Below are 19,243 nucleotides of genomic sequence, written 5' to 3'. Positions count from 1 at the left end.
GTTTTTTGCCTTCAGCTTGATGACTGAATTTTTTTAAGCAGGAGCGATGAATGAGAAACAGTTCTAGGAAGCCAGTTGACACACGTCTGCGCTGGGGCAGCCAGTCCCCAGAGCCTGTGTGCGTTGGTACCGCCAGCGGCCGATGGGAGGGGGCGTGCAGGGCTGAGCTGCGCAGCCAGCTGAAGATAAGCAGAGAACCTTCACTATGATTTTACAATATCTGTTCCACTCAAATGCACTGGCAAGTTCACACGTTCCCCTCCTATACGATGATCTAACTTAACATAAAACATTTCGGGAGTTGTATCTCTGTATGAAATAGTGGAATTAACATGGTGATTTTCTTCACCAACTGACAATAAATCAACGGGGAAATCCAAGAAACAAAATACTGCCTTTATTTTTCCATTCTGTGCTCGCTAGATTTAGTTATTCAGCCTTAGACTTCCTGTAGGGCTTATCTCATGAACAGTGTTCCAGTGTTACTGTGCATCCTCTTTATGCCTTGTATCGCGGTTGGCTGCAGTGGACTGTCAGCGCGTTGGGGCAAGGAGCCAGTATTTGTGTGTGACACGGTGCTGAGTACATCGGCCCTGTGCTCTGTAAATAGTGCTGCAAGTCCCGGGAGACCTGCGCTGGTGTCTCACGAGGGTGTTTCAGACCCGGATACCCAACCAACACCCGCCAGGTTTTGGCTTTCCACTGTCAGGGGCAGTGGAGTTTGTTCATCCAGCTAAAAACCAAAGCCCAACCCAGAACCCCAGCACTGACAGACCTCATTTGCAGCACTGCTCAGAGGAGCTGTTCTCAAGCAAAAACTTACTCCTTAGCATAGGCTGTGCTCAACTGGTCCCGATGCACCAATGCTGTAACATGTGGCCTTAATCTTCAGAAATGGCAAATCCTATTTACTGTGTAAGTATTTAAGCTAATTACATCTCTGATGTGAGGCACATGTGACAAACAGTTCACACTGTATCCTTTAAAAGACATTGAAGTCTTGGACCCTCATGAAATATTCTGTGCCTCATTCCATTTTTGGGGTATCGTGTGTGTTCTGCAGTGTATTTAGCAATGCTACCATTTAGTAATAATACAGAGAAAATGAGTATGTTATGTCTAGATTGTCTGTAAAGGAATTCAGAACAGGTCTTTCCTGGAAGCGCCATGTTTGCATTGCAGTTGCCCAGTTACGGTACCTGGTGCATTATAGGAGTGATTTGGTAAACAGAAAGATGTTTTGGCTTTAGAAAAGCTGCATTTGAAGCCGAGCTCCCGTGCCAATGCCTTAAATAAGAACACTACAGTTTCTCCAGTGAGCCTGCTGTGTGAAGCTCTAAATGGGCTCTGCAGGCGCTGTGGAGGGGCCGGGAGGTGAGAAGGCACGTGTCCATGGAGGAGCGGCCAGCAGCCGCGGGGATCGACCTGTGGCCGCAGGGCCCGCTCCCGCGGCAGGGAGGGCGGCGCTGGGCTGTCGGCGGGGATGCTCCGCCGGCACGGGAGGCAAAACCCCGGACGGCTCTTTGCCAGGCATCGATGTGTCCCCCGAGGCTTCCCGGGCGCGGCGTGGGGCTTGGCGCGGTGCTGGGCCCTCTCCTGCGCGAGAGGCTGCCCCGTCACCTCGCTGTGCAGCACTGCGTAGCGCTGGGGCAGCGATCCAGCGATTGGGGTACAGCCACAGGGAGAGGGACGCCCGATTGCCACAGGCACTGCTTGGCTTCGGGAGCATTTCTGTAGGCTTTCACGGGCACAGGCAAGCTCAGAGCCAGGCCCTTAGCTCCGTACTGGTTTTGGTCAAAGTCAAGCCACTGCAGAACAGCAGGGCAATGGACTGCAAAAAATAAGTCAGCTTGCTGAGGAACAGCCAGTCGATATTCCAGGTCTACTGCTTAAGAGACACAGAAATAACTCTTCTCTTTCTAATTTCAGTGTAGTCCATTGTTGTTTCTCCCTCATTTGTCATGTCACCTTTGAAACCCATAAGATAACTTATATATGTAAAAGTACCAGTAAACAGTACGTCCAAAGTGCATGATGAGATAATATGAAGGAAATACCTGAAAACACGTTTGAGAAAAGCTATTTCTTATCTGATATATATATATATATATATGTATATGTCGCAGTCTGAACTTGCGGGAAGAGTTCCTACTGATGATTAGTCCTGATAATTGCAATGGTCATCAGTTATCACTGCCCTCAGAAGAGCAGAGAACAAATTGTGAAACCTTGATCAAGTAGCAAAAAAATGTTTCTTCTTCCAAATGGTTCTGCTGCGACCAAAGATGCTGAGATTTGATGGTTGCACTCGATTCGTGGACACCCCTAGCACCGCTGGGTGCACCGAGAGCTCTGTGCTGACATGACCTTTCCGTACCGCACGTGCAGTGTGTGCACAGTCACACGCAGACACTCGTGCAAAATCTGTGTAGTTTTGCACTGAAAAAACGTGTCCCACTAGCTCGGTTGTAGCTATCTGGGTATGAATGAAGGGAGAGCAAAGATTTGGCTCAGAAGAAAGCAAGCTAGAAGCACTGGCAATGGGCATTGGATAGGGCTGCTCAAAAAAAGGGCAAAAGCAGTGAATAGGCAAAAGGAGTCTGTTTTCAGACCCTGGCATAAAATGCTTAGTAGGGAAAGAGTAAAACTGAAGAAAGGCCGACTAAAATGCAACAGAAGCTGGTCAGTGTCATTGAAGATGGGAGAGAAAGCACTTGGAGAGCAGCTATTCCCCGAGCTGGGCTGGGTGTGTGGCAGTGCTCGTTACTGGTGTGCTGTTAATCATGTACAGCTTGTACCAGTACCAGTAACAGCACGTAGCAGGGGCGAAGGCCAAGTAGATCAATTTATCATACGACGTTTGGGAGGCAGAAGTCTTCACCTACTTTGCATTCGATGAACTGATTCTTCCCTTTTCTGCCCCGAGGTCCTGACCCTTGTTCTCCCTCATTTGTGAAGGAGAGGGCTGCAGCTCGCCCTCTGCATGTGACCTGACTTCCCAATTTTCTTGATCTTGGTTTAATCCAGTAAATTACTGGTCTTCCTGAAGTCATGCTAATTAAGGTTCATGTGACTGAGACTTCATCCCGGACATGAGTTACAGCTTCCCCACCTTTCTTAACGTGTCTTATAGTTGAAAACGTGAAAAACAAACTGACAGTGTAGTGAAATCAGTCAGCTGTTGTGGTGTGCCACATTTTTGGTGCTTAATTAGCTCTCAGATTTGAGGTGCGCTGTCTGCTGGAATCTGCCGGCCGAAGGACTTGGAGCACATTTATAAATGCATTGGGAGCCTGACACGGTGAGAGAAATTGTACAAGGACTTTCAGGGCTCTCCCTCTCAGGATACTGATTTATGACACGACCTTCACCCAGAGCAGAAGCGAGGTGCGAGGTGCGGCACGGTGTCGTGCTAGCCTGGGTTCCCTGTCTCACGCAGAGCCGATTTTTCAGTTAAGCGTGCTCTGAGGTTAAGCAGACCTGATTAGTGCAGACAGTGGTGGCCACCAATGGTGTTGTGTCCTCAGCTTGGTAAGTCTACAAGCACTCCTCGGGAGAAAACTTCTTTCCCACGTAAGAAAACACCCGTGTGGAGCTGGATGTGTTTTCAAAAGCCAATAATGGTCTAAGGGATCGCATCAGTTTATAAGTAAGGACTGGCACACCGAATGTCATGAATTCTAAGTAATTTACATATGCATTAAAGTGCACTACATATGCATTAAAGTGCACTGTTGAGAAAGATGGTATTCCTCTTTGAAACATACTCAATTAAATATTTATCCACGTTGCGATCTCCTCTGGGCACTGTCGGTGCCTCTCCCCAGCACCCCTGCTCCCACCACCTGCCGGGTTCCTTGGGGACCCCCTGCAATGCTCCGCAGCAGTGTCAGCTCCGGTGCCCACCGAGGGTGGTTGGAGGAACAGCCCGTCTGGCCGTGCCCTCTGATGTGGCCGCTTCCATAAAACCCAGGCGTGCGGGGCAGCTGCTCAGCAGCTCAGTCTCCACCGAGCCTCTTCCTCCACGTGGTGACAGTGGCTGAAGAAGCTGCAGGGTGGGAGCTGGTCCTGCTCCTGGGGAGCATTTCCCGTCCCACCCCGGGGCAGGAGGACGTTCCTATGGCGGGAAGGGGCAGAACAGGGCCCAGCGTCCACCTGCGGCCTCGGGTTGCTGTGCTGCCCCACACCCTGCGGCCGGGGCAGAGCGGAGCGGCCACGAGGACGCCGTGGCCAGCCCTGTCCCCTGCGTCCCTGTCCCGTGCTGTCACCAGGGCTGCTCCGCACGGGCTGACCTCCCGGCATCGTCCGGCAAGTCAGCGCCTCGGCGGCAGCACGGCACTAACAGTCACCTGATCGATAGAAACAATGCTTACAAGTTTAAAAGAAATTTTGTTATCTAATATTATATTTAACAGTTAAAAAAGTGAGGCTAGCGTTCTACCCCAAACTAGTAATTAGGAAAATAGATTTAGTGCTCGTGGATGTGAAGGTAAAATAAATGAGGTGAAAGAAGTTTTGTGCTGAGCATAAAATCGGAGGTTTGATTCAATTATTCTTAACACCCTGCTTAGGTCCCACAGAAGCCTGCACACGGGAGCTCTTAAACCTATTCTAATTGAAGCAAAAATCAGCGGAGTGGAAAGTGTCCTGGCCCTTCAGGAGATGTCAGAGTATATAACATGGTAGGCACCTGGGGGTTTGGAAAACAGTGACAGCTACAAGCTGACCTTTGGCGAATTTAATCTGCAAATGGATTCCTGCTTAGGACAGCTAATGCTTTTAGTTATTGTAAAGGCTCGTTCCTGGATTTTAAAAAGCTGAGAATAAATGGATTTCATGATGCAGCTCCTATGCGCATTGCATAACAAACAGGTGGCTGGTGGATGTATTTAAATGATGCGGTGTATTGAAAAACTTTGCAGGACTTATGAATACATAATTATAATTCACGCACAATGGGGAGAATAATTTTTCTAGTTAATAAAGGAGAAAGGACTTGGCGCTTGTTAAAATGGAAATACACTGGAAAGACGGAGCCTGCTGAAAAGAAAGGGAAGGAGGTTGCTGATTTGTGTTTGTGTTTCTTAAATGATATTCATAAGCATCGCAGGAGCTTGTTATTCAGCTGGGCATTGCCTTTTGGCTGAGGCTCGCCATCTGAGATCTGAAGGGAGGATGTGATACGGTAACATTTGCCTATTAAAAATCTCTTTATTTTTTGTTTCTGGAGTTGGGATTGTTTAAGCTGGATTGCTCCTGTGTTTTACACGGCGTACACGAGTGCACACCTGCAGGCAAAGGCACATTGTAGGCAGAGGTAATCGCATTCCCGGGTGTAGTGGGTTAGTTTTAACCTTTCTTTTCCTCCCCTCCTTCCCTGCGGGGTCTGAACCCTTCTCCCCCTTTGGAGACAGGAGGCCCCAAGCACGGAGCTGTCAGTGACATGCCCAGAGCCAGCGGCAGTTCCGAGACCTGCCGTGCCGTGTTTGGGTCCGGGCCCCTGCTCTGTCGTGTGTACACGGAGTCACTAGCAACACAAAAGTGATTTTTAAAGCCCAATGTTAGTGCTGTGACCCGTTCTGGCCCGCGGGAGAGCTTTGGGGAATACATCTCTGCACTTTGCCGTGAAACCGCAGCCAGGTCCTGTGCCTTGTCGCAGTGAGTGAATTCAGACTAACCCATGGGTCTGGCCCACTGCAGCCAAGGGCAGCATCAGCCACAGACACAGTGTCTTCGCTTAACAGTGCCCGGTGACTGGAGCGAGGAACTCGCGTCCCAGAATAATTTGGTGAAGGCTTTGGGCATGGAGACTCCAGGCTCATGCCTGTCTGATGAGTGCTTCTGGCTTGTCACATCAGTAATCCACGTATTAATGAATGGCCCGTGATGTGATGGGGCTGACTGACAAATCCTTGAAGTTACACACACGTACGAGTAAGTGCCAGAGTCCTCCGAGGTGCCGTTTTACACCACCTTGCATCAACCTCCGCGTGACAGCGTGTCAGAAAGCGTCGGGGGGGGCAGGCAGGCGGGAGCCGGGGAATTCGCCTTTCCTGAGGAGCTCACGACGCGGGGGCAGAAGGAGCTTTCCCTCTCTCTTGCCTCTCGCCTGAGAGGAACCACACGCTCCTCCGCAAGGCGTGAGGTGGAGCTGCGGAGCTGCGGAGTGCCCTGTCCGCGAGACGTGTGTACTGGACGTACTGGGCTTCTTGGGCCGTCTCGCTCAGAGACGCTGCCTCCGCGCTTCCCCCGAAACAGGCAGCTCCCGGGGAGGCAGCGCAGTCTCAGCAGAATAACGTAGGCTGTAAAACCTTGCATCTTCCCAACGAGATTTTAATTATGATACTACAGCTAGGAGATGATATCGAGCTGCTGCGCCCAGCCAGCGCCCAGCACCCACGACGGTCCTGGACAGGACGAGGGCTGTGCCACTGCCGAGGGTGCAGCTGAGGCGGGTCCGGACCGCAGCGCAGGGCTGTGCTGTGGGGCGCAGCAGTGGGTCAGACCCCGGCTTGGTTCTTGTCTTTGGGGCAGGCGGGTCAGGGAGCAGCTCTCCTTCAGGCAGGAGCTTCCCGGGGGCGGGGGCGTCCCCCGGAGACAGGGGTGTCCCCGGGCAGGAGCATCCCCCGGTAGGAGCAGGGGCAGGGCCGTGCCCGACGGGGCGGGCGGAGCTCGGCGCCGAGCCGAGCCGAGCCGTGCCGAGCCGTATGGGAGGAGCCAGCGGTCTCCGCCGCCCCTGCGCCCCCCCCCCCCCACCGCCGCCGCATTTCGCGGCCGGCCGCCGCGGAGCAGGGCGCGGGGGGGGATGATGGATCCGCGGCTGCGGCTGCTGACGCCCCGCGCCCGCCAGCCCGCCGTCAATGGAGGAGGACGTTGAGACCCGCAAGATCAGCAGCAGTTTCCTGCGAGACCACAGCTATGCCACGGAAGGTGAGCGAGTGCCGCGGGGCGGCGGCGGCCCCTGCCCGCCCGCAGCAGGTGGGGACCGGCCCCCGGCATCCGCCCGCATCGCTCCGCATCTTCCCCCGGGCCGGGCCGGGCCGCCCCCCGCCCCGCGGCGGCGGGTGCCGGGGGGTCCGCGGGTGCTGCGCCGTGCGGCTGGACCCGCTCCGGTGACTCAGCACCGGCTGGATTCCCCCCGCCCTCCCCCCGATCCGGGCTGGCGGGGTCCGGCCCCCCCCGCCCGCCGGAGCCGCGGCCGAGCCGAGGGCCCCCGCCCCGGGGCTCCCGCAGCCCCGCGCCACCCGCCCTGGGCAGCCGAAGCGGGCCGGGCCGAGCCCCCCCGCCCCCCCACCCCCGTGCCGGGGCCGAGCCCCCCCCCCCCCCCCACCTCCCCGCTCGCCGCTGGGCTCCTCCGCTGCCGGGACCGGCCGGGGGGAGCGGGGGGAGCCCGGGCCCCCTCGCAGCCCCGCACCCGCCCGAGCCGGGGCTCTGCTGGTGCCGGCTGGGCTCGCCGGGGCTGGGGCGTGCGGGCGGCCGCGGCTTCACAAGAGGCTTCACCGGCTCCGGGCTGCAGCGGGGCCGCCGCAGGGATCTGGGGCTGTGGCTGCGTTCGTGCGGTCAGGAGATACGGCAAATACTGGTGCGGGTCTTGTCACAGAAATTAAATAGTTGTCTCTGGGCTATTTTTCCTACAAGCCTCTGCAGGGAGAAATACGTGTTCTGACCGGTGTGTTGCAGACGCGAGGGGAGGCCAAAACTGTTAGAGAGGGCTGATGCCGTAGCCCCGGCTGAGCTCGCGGGCGCGTTCGACCACGGTTCCCCGTCATGGCTCGGGGAGCGGAGGAGACGCTGTGGCCATGTTCAGCTCAGGCATCGCGAAGTGAGCTGCAGCCCGCACATGACGCGGCAGCCTGCCACAAAGAGCTGCACCGGCAGAGGTGGGGATGGAGGGACGGGGACCCGGCCACGCTGCCTCCGTCCTCCCTGGCAGCCGAAGTGCTTGTTGACTTCGCCTCAGCCCCGCCACAACCCCCGTCTGGTCCCTCGCTTCCAGGGGAAACGCAGCTGCAGTGAAGCAGAGCCCACTCCCCCATCCCTCCCGGCAGCACTGACCCCTTCCATGAAACTTCAGAGAACAGGCTCCACACCAGAGAGTCTGAACAGGCTTATTAACAGCTTAATTAGTAGCCCGGGAGGCTTCCCCTGACTGTTTCGCTCTCCTAAGGCTCTAGAGGAAGCCACCATAGGACCAAACTTTGGGGATTTTACGATTCCAGCACATAGCTAAAGGAGGGGTTATCTAGCAGGGAAATCTTTGACGTAATACAGTAATGCAGAGCCTTGGACACCTGGCGAGCTGCAGAGAGCGGGCGTTTGCAAGTTCATGTGGCTTGTGTGTAGCTGGAAGGCTAGTGCTCGGCGTTGTCAGCCCCGCAGGCAGGGGGTGGCACCCTGGCATCCCTGGCCCTGCCACTTTCCCTGGTGGGGCCCGGTGGCACGTGGGGACCATGCTAGGCTCCTTGCAGCCAGTTTGCCAGCCCGGGGTGCTGGGACGTTTCTGCGGGGTGGGGGGGGGGAGGATGGCCTGAGCTGGTGCTTCCCGTGGAGTGGTGCAGCCGGGATGGGGCTGAGCTCCTGTGCTCCGCGTCTGGCTCGCACCGCCTTGTGCTGCGGTCCGTGGAAGGGTGAATGTGCCATTGCTGCATTATAAAAGGCAACTGCAGCAGCCGGCAAATAAAAAATGGGATGAGCTGCCCTGTTGTGACCTGCTGAGAACTTGGTTTTCCTGGTCGGAAGGATGGAGTGCTGAGATGAGCCTGCAGTGACTTCAGCCCGTGACACCAGGAGATCTAGGCATTCTCCAAGTCGGGGTTTCAGGGATAAGACCTGGTCGGTGTAGTAATCCGTGGAGAACTGCCCCAAGCTGTGTGCTGCCCTTTTCAGAAGAGCTGTGTGTGTCGTACCAGAAGACTGGAGCAAACCTCTAGAAATGAGGCAGCCAGAGCGTGTGGGGTGGGCAGCCGACTACGCCAGGGTGATCCCCAGTACCGTGGCGGGGCTGGAGGAGCTGCAGGAGCGTTTAGTGGCTGCGTGTCAGCTGGGGGTTCTCTGCACCTCGCGCTGCTCAGGACTCCCGATGCTCCGTGCGGCGGTTCTGCCAGGGGAAGTGCTGAATACCCTTTGAAATGGTAGAGCTTGCTAGTGTGGAAAAAAATTTGGGAAGATAATTCAGTTTGGTTTTTTCTATATGTGAAAGCAGCATATGGCTAAGACGATGTGGTTGGTAACCTGCTTTCTGTTTAAAAAAGAATAAAATCCTTCCAAATCCTGTTCAGAAGGTGCAGACTTGCTTTGGAAATGAAGGTGTCTCTGGTGTGTCAACTGAGGGAACAAGTGGGGTTATGTAATTTGGTTTAGTGAAGTGTTGTCGCTTAAATAGGTCTGGTATTTTTATGCAAATGTGGGGTGAGGATGGTATTTCAAAAGCACACACTTGAATGCCTTGTTCTTGTGTGGTGCTCAGAAGTACTGCTAATGAAGGAAGTGCAGCCATTGTGCTAATTCGACTTTAGTTGCCAGGGAATATTAAGTTGCTGAGATGCAGCAGGGCTGGGGTCGCAGAATTTGCCCAGTGCAGGGAGCGAGGAGAGCTGGTTCCAGGGTGATGCCAGTGAAGCTGTTCGCTGGCTCAGGCCTCACAGCCCTGCCCTGGAACAGCAGGGCTCATGTCAAAAATGCCCAGAAAATATGCTTGGTTTGTTCTGCTGCAGAAATCCATCTTCATCCGCAATTCTGCTGAGCGCCCGGCCAAAAGCAGGACAAATCGAGACTATTTGAATGCAAACAAACCGTTTGAGTAGCTTCCACTTCTAGACGTGCCTGCTAGAGATATTGGAGGGCCCTTCACACCCCCCCAAAGCTGGCCCATTTCCAGTACCTTGACCCAAAACGCCCATCTCTGAAGTCTTCAAGCTGTGGGTGTCACGTTTTTGTGTAGTATTGCTTGTCCACCTGGCAAGTCTCTGAGTCCTCTTGCTGGGTTATAGGTGGGCAAACGCATCCCAGCAAAGGAGGAGCAGCGTGAACGCCCCTGGTGAGAGTGCTGGTGGTGACCGAGCCCACATGCTTGGTGGGTTTGGGTGGGATGGGAACCGTGGCCATCATGGCTCAGCCTAATGATGGAACCAGGGCGTTCCATGCCCGTAGACACCCGTCCTGTTGCAGGGCCGGGTCTTCGATGGGGGAGGGCCGGGTCTTCGATGGGGGAGGAATGCTGAGTGCCGTGTTAGCCCAGGGGAGGCGGGTCCCTTCTGGGGCGGGTGGGTACAGTGGCAGCGCCAGCGTGGGGACGGGGTTCTCCTCTCCAGCTCTGTCCTGACCCCCTTCTGATGCTGCAGGATGTCCTGGGCTCCACGCACAGACCCCACAGGGTTTGGCCCTGCAGTAGCCATGGCTGGATGACCCTTTTCGTGGAGACATGTCCCTTCCTGACGGTTTGGTACAACAGGCAGGAGGATCTCACGGGGCGTGAGGGTGCCCTGTGCCACAGGCACTGCGGACCATGTTTAAACATGTCTTAAACATGACTTAAACATGTCTGCCCTGTGGCAGGCACCAGGAGGAGCCTCTGGGGGAGTTGTGCCTTCCGGGGGGTGCGCTTGGGCTGTACAGATAGTGCAGTGCCCCCAGGCCCGCTGTGGCACCCATGGTTTGGTGGCCTCCCCTGGGGCTGCATGGGGGAGGTGGCCTGTGGCCAGGTGGTTGTGCTGGTGGAGGAGGAGCCTCGCCCCACAGCCATGACGTGGGCCTGCTGTGGGGCCAGCTGTGTCCCAGGGCCATGCTGGCCTTTGTAGAGGGACATCCCTGTCTCCTGATGGCTCTGCCACGGGAGCGCGTCCCCTGCGGGCGTGGGGCCGGCCCTGCTGGGCCGTGTGGCTCCGGGGATGCGCTGTGTCCCTGGGTGGGAAGACCACGATGCCCTGAACTCACTCCCCGGCCGCTGCTCATTTGCTTCCCACACCCCTTTTCCCAGGGTGGTGGCTGGTCTCCCCGCGAGTCTTCAATCTCCTCGAGGAGTGTTTCCCAAACTGAATAGATTTCCCATTGAGAAATCTATCATTAAGCCTTTATCTCCTTTTCCTAGTTTAATCTTGTTACTCCCAGCTGTAACCCCCATGCCTCTCTCAGTCATTCCCACCCCGCCATTGTGCTGTGGGAAGGAGCCCTGATGGTGGTCCCCTGTCCCCCCACCCCCCCCCCCCCACCCCAACACTGGGCACGTGGCCACACAAGCCCCCCACCAGCACCATGACAGGGCCTTCGGGTACCCCGGAGCCGTCAGATGTGTAAGCAGCCTCCACATATGGCAAAGGACAAGTTCAGACTCTTCTGTTCTGGGGAGAGAAGCAAACCGTGTGATTCAAACCTGACCAGTTGGTCACCAGTTTACTTGGGTGTTGGGGTGTGTGTCTGTTTCCCGGGGGTTTTCCATCCCTCCCTCCCTCTGCCTGCCCAGGCCGTGGGGGTTGGGGCTGGGCCATGCGGCCCCACAGCCCTTCCAGGTAAGATTTTTCACTTTCCAGGTCAGTTTGCCAAGAGCTTGCTGTGGCAGCTACAGTGACTTTTTAAAAAAACCTATGTGTAGTCCCCAGAAAAGCACAAAGGGAGGTGTTTTCCCCCAGCGCTGGGCTCAGGGCGAGAGCTGTTGTATATTTTTGTTGTTGCGAATGATGTGAGTTGCTGTTTGGGGATCATATGGATTGGGATTTAATTAATCCGGGAACCTCCTTGAAGTTGTTGTTTTATCACATAAGTACTTTGATTACGAAACACAATCCCATCCTTTATGCCTTTTATTTATATACATGGACTATGTTTAGACCTCCCTTCCTCTCCCTGAGCCTGTGCTCCAGCTGGGTTGGAAGGACCCACAGACACGTCTCCTTCTGTCTAATCTGGGGATCACTGCGAGGAGAGCGGGTAACTCAGCTGTTTGTAGTGCACTGCGTCAAAGCCGACTTGGGGATACTTTAATCCACGGATTAATGAGAGAATAGATGTGCCAGGGGACTCTGTAATCTAGGATTACCGAGAGGACTGGGAGCAGGTAATGATGCAACTCCGACCTACCGCAGATGGGCCCTGAGAGTGCCCGGTCACCGGTGATGGCACCTGCGGGGCTCGCACCCGTCTGCAGGAGACGGGGCTTGGTGTCTCCCCCTCCCCGTCTCCATGCGAGTTCCAGGTCAGGAGCTGCTCCCTCTGCAGCGCTGGGGAAAGCCGGGTGGTTACCAGCAGGCACCGACAGCAACATGGAATGGTCTGGCCCTAAAACCCAGCCCAGCCCCTGCTGCTGTAGGGGCCTCTCTGCTCTGGGGACCAGCTGCGTCAGGTCGAAGCCCATCCCCAGTCTTCCCCTCGAGCCCGGGGCGCTGGGGGTGCTCGCATGGTGAGCCTCGGGCTGCCGGCACAGGACAGCCCCAGCATCACCTTTCCAAATGGGGTCGTGGGACTGGGTGAAGTGGTGGTGGAGGCCCTGGGGGTAACACAGCAGCTTTCCCCTTGCCCCTCTCATCCCGTCCACTCTGTACCTGCCTCCCTTTCGTGCCTCCCCTTGGCTGTGTTTGCTCCTCAGCTGGCTCCGCCGTGATGTCCAGTCTCTATAGACTGCTGGTGTCTGCCCAGAGGGCTTGTTGGGCACATGGGGTCATCTTGGAGAAGGAGCAGTGACGAGTGACGTCCTCAGGGGTCGGAGTTGGCATCGGTGCTGTTCAACATCTTTGTTGGGGACACGGACAGTGGGATCGAGGCACCCTCAGCAAGTTCCCCACCGACACCGAGCTGTGTGGTGCGGTGACACGCTGAGGGAAGGATCCAGCCAGAGGGACCTGGACAGGCTGGAGAGGGGGGACGGGCAAACCTCATGGAGTTCAACAAGGCCAAGGGCAAGGTCCTGCCCATGGGTTGGGGCAATCCCCAGCACAAATCCAGGCTGGGCGAGGAGTGGCTGGAGAGCAGCCCCAAGGAGAAGGACTTGGGGGTGTTGGCGGATGGGAAACTGCCTGTGAGCCAGCAACGTGCGCTGGCAGCCCAGAAAGCCACCCGTGTGCTGGGCTGCACCCAGAGCAGTGTGGGCAGCAGGGTGAGTGGGGGGATTCTCCCCATCTGCTCCGCTCTGTGAGACCCCCCTGCAGTGCTGGGTCCAGCTCTGGGGGCACCAACATCAGAAGGACACGGACCTGCTCGAGTGGGGCCAGAGGAGGCCATGAAGATGCTCGGGGGGCTGGAGCACCCCCCTGTGAGGACAGGCTGAGAGAGGTGGGGGGGTTCAGCTGGAGAAGAGAAGGCTCCGGGGAGACCTTAGAGCGGCCTCCCAGGACTGAAAGGGGCTACAGGAAAGGGGGGAGGGACTCTCTACTGGGGAGACGGGACGCTGGGCTGGATTTGCTTTTGATTTGACCCAGCCTTGCTCCTGTGCAAGGTTCTTGTGGCCACTTGTGTGAACAAGAGTCTGCTGGGCTCTGCCAAACCCCCAACATCTCCTCCCCAAAGACCCGGCAGACCAGGTGATCATCCGCTGCTCTAAACTCTGGGGTTGGAGCAGAGGTGTCCCCCTGCAAGGGTGCTTGGTGGTGGTCGGCTGTGGGAATAAAGGTTCGTGGAAGAGATCCTTTGAGAATGTTAAGTCCTAGGTGCTGGGGTTGCTGGAAATGTCACTGGTGTGGGCTGGTGACTCCTGTAACCACCATGAGAGGTGTGTGCCGGCTCGCTCAGAGGTGAGGCCCGCGGGGCCGCGCACACGGAGCAGAGCTGAGGCACGTCGATGTGGCAGGATACTGATCAGGCAGGTTAAAAATAGCAGCTGCTTCCTCCCTGCTCCTCCCGATCTCAGCTGCGTGGCTGCGACTGGGAGCTGGAAGCGCTTAGGCCAATGTGCTGAGCAGGCAGAAAGCCCCGGCTGCAGGCGGGTACCGCAGGAGCGCACCGGGCAGTGCCACGCTGGTGCCCGCTGCCACGGGGCTGGAGCGGGAGCCGGGGTGCCCGGGGAGGCCGGTCTGTCTGGAGCCAAACACCCACTGACATCTTATCTCAGCATCTCTCTGTAGTGCCGCCGGGACTCCCGGGTACCCGGCGGCCCTGTGCGGCGGCACCTGAGCTCCTCACGGTCCTCCTGGTGTCCCTGGGAGTCACGGGACAGGTGACAGCCCTGCCCTGGAGCTGGGGACCTGCGGCAGAGCAAACTGGGACGGGCCTGGGCACGCTGTGCCTGGCCCCCGTGCTCCTGGAAGGGGTGAGGAGCAACCGTGGCCGTCCTGCCCCAGCGCCTGGGCACCGCAGCCCAGGCGTGGAGGCATTCGGCGCGTTGTCCATACGTTGTCGGGGCTGCTGTGCACAGCTTGTGTCCCGCTGCCCTCCCCAATAAAGGCGTAATTGAGCCATTAGTGTCAATGTCTCCATTCAGAGCAGTTGTTCCAGCACCAGTTGTTATTTTTCTCCTGATGCATTGTGACCCTAATTTCTTGAGGGGAAACATTTGAAGGGACTTTTATTGAGCGGTTTTGTTCTCCCGTAGCAGCTGCTGTCGCGGACGGAGCAGGGAATGGTACTGCTCCTCTTGCAGGGTGCTGCCGGCCTTTGGGTCACTCTGGGAGCGCAGGGAGGGATTAGCAGGACCTGGCTCCATGTGGCAGTGAGCGAAGGGAGTCCTGGGCGCTGCTGCCATCCTTGACATCCTGGTGTCATTCCCTGTCAGCTTTGCCGTTGCATCCAGCAGTTGACTGGTTTGGGGTGATTTTTCGCTTTGCCCTTGACAGTCCAATATGGCAGACAGCTCCTGACCTGGGCGAGCTGCAGCCCCTCTGCCTGCTCGGCACAGCATGAGTGAGCACAGTAAGGTGACAGGCAGGCAGAACAGTCTGAGGTAGCGCCCTTCGTGATAGCTTTGCATTTTTATTGAGGCCTTTCTTGTAACCCGGGTGTTTTCCATGAGCAGTGCAGACTTTACACTTTCCCTGTGTCAAGTTCAAGCTTGTCCTAAGCTCTTTGGTCCTCTGAATCTGTCCGGCATTGCGGTGTTGCCCAGGCAGGGCTGGCCCATCCCAGACCGGGGTTTCTGTGGCGAGTGCTCACGCTGGCTGGCGGAGGAGCACTGCCTGTCCCTGCCTGCGTGGAGGATGCCCTGGGGTCAGTTGCACGTCGTGCTGGGGACGAAGGCTCTGCCGAATTCCTCCTCGGTGTCATACCTGCTCCCGGTCAGCGTGGGGCCAGGCAGGTCAGTGGTGGAGCGGGAATGGGAATGGGAATGGGAATGGAAATGCAGCTGCCTGTGGAGTGACGGCCTGTGGTACCGCTGTTGCCTTCCGGTGTGCAGCGAACATGAGTGGCAACTGCCGGGCGGGAGCGAGGGGCTGCAGCCCCCGGGCTGTTTCTGTGCCAGAGCGGAAGCATCGCCCTCCTGGGCACAGCGGGCCCTGGGGCTGGGCAGGTGGCTTTGCGGGTTCTGTGGGTTTTCTGGTTTGGTTTGGTTTGGTTTCCAGCCTTTAACTGCTTAAGCCTCCTGCAGTCAAGCTCTCGCTGCAGCTTCAGATCACTTTGTTTTGGAGTCAGCTCACAGAGGACATTGTAGTGCTCTGAGGTGCGATATGTACCTTGAGAAGAAGGAAGAATGCCCAGCAAGTTTGGAGCTTTGTGTTGCAGCCAGGTGGGGGGCTGCAGGCGTCGCAGGAATGCGGGTGGCAGGGCTGGGCGAGAGCAGGGAGTCGTTTCCAGGCGGCTGGCCTATCCAGAAAGATCTTGCCTCCATTGCAATGCTGTTTGTCTGCATTGCACAGAATTGTTCTGCAGCCTTTTTGTTTCCTTTAAAAACTGTTTCCCCACTTGCTCGTGCGCAGCGAGTCAGCTGTTCAGCAGCGCGCGATGGACCGTCCCTCCCAATGCCGTGCTAAAGCCGATCCTGTGAATGGAAAGGTAACCGAAATAGAAACCAGAATAGACAGCTAATCTCCCATTTCGATCTTCTCTGTCCTACATTTCCGTTGATTCCCTAGTGCAGTCATAAAACACGACCATTATCTCAGCTTCCCGAGTATGCAAACAAATTGCTGTGATTTTCCTACCCTTGGATCAGGCCGTATCCATATTCTCTGAATAACAATAAAACGTTAATGGAGATAAAGACTGTTATCTCCCTCATGTCTATTTTGTCATTGGAGTAACAACTTTAAATGTTGAGTGCTGAGATTTATAGATGCCAAGTCTGCTTAGCAAAAATAAATCATGTTCCATAGTGCACATTACCATTTATTGCTGCTGTATTATCTCAAGCCAGAGCGGGTGTTAACCCTGTGACAACATCCTCAAAGGGGATTTTAAATAATTTTGTGGCTTAATTTAAAAATTCTGTTAGCTGCCTGGTTTGATCTGCAACTCATTCTAGCGCAGGGGTATCGGAGTGGACACTGCCCAAATGCTGATAACGAGCTCCCCAAGAAGTACAGCACGGGGAGAACCCCTGGATCCCGAAACAGCCGCTGTTTCAGTTGCAGCCTCAGTGAACCCAGTCCACACACGTGGCCTCCCGAACATGCTCTTTTCCAAGGTTTTGTAGACTTTGGAAGACCACTGTTTTTTTAAGCTTTGTCTTGGTGTTTTCATTTGTGATATACAAGTCCTCGGTGACGTACATGTTGCTAGCAAGATAAACATATTGACATGCGACCCAAGCCAGCGTGGCCCTGTGGTCAGCGCCGCTTTGGGTGAACCTGGGTGAGGAGTCGTTAGGCATTTCCTCACGCTCCCTTCGTTAGCTCCCGAGTAAAGGAGAGGCAATCTGGTGAAGAGCAACCAGTCTGACCAGCACAGGCTTGGGACCAGATGCCAAGTCCCAGCTATCGACAGTTCCTTTCTGCCGCCTGTCCCGTAGCGTTAGCAGCTGATGAGCGATGTGAGCTGGGATGACAGATGACTCCATTGCACGCTGAGTAAATTTTGCCAAGTGAGAAGGGGAGGGAGGTCAGGGGAGCGCGGAGGAGCCCGTCCGTCCACCTGCACTGTTTGCAGCGCTCGCTGATGAATCTGTCTCGCTGCAGAGTGCAGACTGATGGGCGCCAGATGCCGACCCGTGCTGGGGGGGGTTGAGGCTTGTTTAACACCTGGCTCCTACCCATTAAACTTGCTCAGATGCATGGTGCAGAATGCCGAGCGCTTGTACTCTGGTGTTCCTCGTGCCACTCCTGCAAAAACCCACTGCCAGGAAGAGTGCCCGTCTACACGTGGCGTTCCAGGGGCACGGCAGCCCTGCGGCAAGTGCCTTGAGAGCTGTGCCTTGAGAGCTGTGCTGTGCAGGCCTGGGGCGGCTCAGCCAGTGTGAAACTGTGTTTCTTTAGGGCCCCTGCTCCATTGTTGCCTGATGCGGTCTCCTGGGAGGTGGGTACGTGGTGTGACCCTCGAGGCAGGAGTGAGGCACCGGTGGCGGCTCTGCCACCATCCACCTGCCTCCCCCCGGGGCATGTGCCTGCTGCTCCCAGTCTCACTGGGAACGTCTGTGGGCTGGGGAGGCTGCTTGGAGAGCCCAGCTCCCTCTTCACCCGCTTTTGTCACCATCCTGCTCTCTGGGTGCTTAGGAGTCTGTTGAGAGGTCACGCTGCTGGTGTCCAGCTTTGGCTATTACTCTGGTTTAAAAGTTGTGATAAAACTGTGATAGAGCAGTGAACAGCCCAGATGCCCCTTCAGCCTGTCATGTATGTCCCCAGACCCCTTGTGCAGGGCTCGGAGAATTTCTTTCTTTTCTTTAGCCACTTTATTTTAAGGGAAGCGCTTAATGATGTTCTGTCATAAAATACTGTTGTGGGCCCCAGGTGCAGGTAGCTGGGCTGTAGAGCTCTGAGGAGCTCTCTGAATGCTGGGATGAGAGCTCTGCACTGAGAAAATGAGACACACTTGATGTTTCCTGAGCGAGCAAAACGGCTCTTGTGACCGATGTTGGTCTTTGTTCTGCTGTGGCAACAGGGTTGTCCAGGGGAGGGGGAAGGTTGTCACCCCACCACCTGCAGCAGGAGATGATCTTAAGCAGAGTGGTTTAGTGGGGTGCATAATTCACGTGAGATGTAACAAAAGGGAGCTAAACATGTCACACATTTGATCTGAATTTTCTGAACACTTACAGGTAGATACATATAAAATTAACACTTTTCCAAACCTGTGTGTATCAACCAATTTCCACCTGCCTGGCAGGTAGAGGAAGCCTCTGTTATGAGCCGATTATTTTGTGACTCCTGGCTCAGGACCCTTGCACTTGGTGTTTCGGAGCAGGAGATGTGCTCTGCTGCTGGGGGTCAGACGTCGGCAGAGGTGGAAGCAGCTCCAGCCTGAGCTGGGAAGCTGTCTGTGGAGACGTGTGTCTGTGTGGGGTCAGGGGAATGGAAGAGGGAGAATTAGAGAGGTGGTTTCTGAGTGCCCTCCCTCACCATGCCTAAATAAACTTGGCCTCGGTTGCAGTAGGCTGACAGACCCTTAATTATAATAACAGCATGAGCAGTGTTGCTTTGTAACTGGTTCCCCACTGAAAATTTCTGGCTAGCAGGAGTGGTATGCCAGATGTCTGCTTGTGATTGCCTCTGGTTGGGAGGATCAGCTCGGGGTAACGCTCTCAGCTGGAGGATACAAATAACGCAGGTATCCGGGGGTGGCTTGGTCTGTTTGCCTAGTTTCTTGGCAGAAGCCAGAGTCCCATTGCATAGGCCCATCACAATCTTCTCAAGTGTCTCGGCAGCAATTACCTTCTGCAAGAGTCATTATGTTAGAAGGCACTGGAGTGAACAGGGGTCTGCACATCTCCAGCCAGTGATGTGCTGCTGAATTTTGGCTAAGTTTTGGAGAAGGTGTCCCTCTGCCCCAGCCCTCGTTGTGCTCTCTGGGCTGGGGGTTCATGCAGCCACCAGACCCAGCGTGATTTCAGCCTGCTGAGACACAGCCACGTGCAGAGTGTAGCTGGAGTCGTGCGGCGACAGGGCCCTGACTGCCCCGGCAATGCCTCTGAGGCCCAGGAGTTTCGCTGGGCTGGAACGCACGGAATGATGCTCTGAGCTGGTGATTTTTGCATCTGCTGTGCTCTTTGTGTCGGAGTAGACAGCAGCCTGGGGGCTGGGCAGGGGAGAGAGTTGGAGGCACAGTTGCTGTGAGGAGTCTCTGCACTGTTGCTAGCGAGTGTGTTAGGCTGTGGTTCGTGAGGAAACTGGAGGGAAGCCACCTCTCACACTGCTGGCACCCTGAAGGTGTCTACTGTTTGTCACATCCAGCAAGG

At 55.9% G+C, this 19,243-nt stretch overlaps 1 protein-coding gene across 3 annotated transcripts in view; it reads left to right on the top strand.

Annotated features, from left to right (window-relative positions):
• The window catches only part of PPP2R2B (protein phosphatase 2 regulatory subunit Bbeta), a 101,843-nt gene that overhangs the window by 28,005 nt on the left and 54,595 nt on the right, over nucleotides 1–19,243 (top strand). Inside the window, exon 1 of one of the 3 annotated variants that reach the window (XM_074883603.1) lies at nucleotides 6,760–6,930. The exons of the other annotated variants lie outside the window; for them this stretch is intronic. Coding sequence (XP_074739704.1) covers nucleotides 6,861–6,930 — 70 coding nt within the window. The 5' untranslated portion in view covers nucleotides 6,760–6,860. Of the gene's footprint in view, nucleotides 1–6,759; nucleotides 6,931–19,243 lie in introns of those variants that run through there. 3 annotated transcript variants of the gene reach the window in all.

Source organism: Strix uralensis, chromosome 14 (assembly GCF_047716275.1).
Source record: "Strix uralensis isolate ZFMK-TIS-50842 chromosome 14, bStrUra1, whole genome shotgun sequence".
Taxonomy (NCBI): domain Eukaryota; kingdom Metazoa; phylum Chordata; class Aves; order Strigiformes; family Strigidae; genus Strix; species Strix uralensis.
Note: the sequence above shows the minus strand (reverse complement) of the source record. Positions and strands in the feature narration are given on the sequence as shown.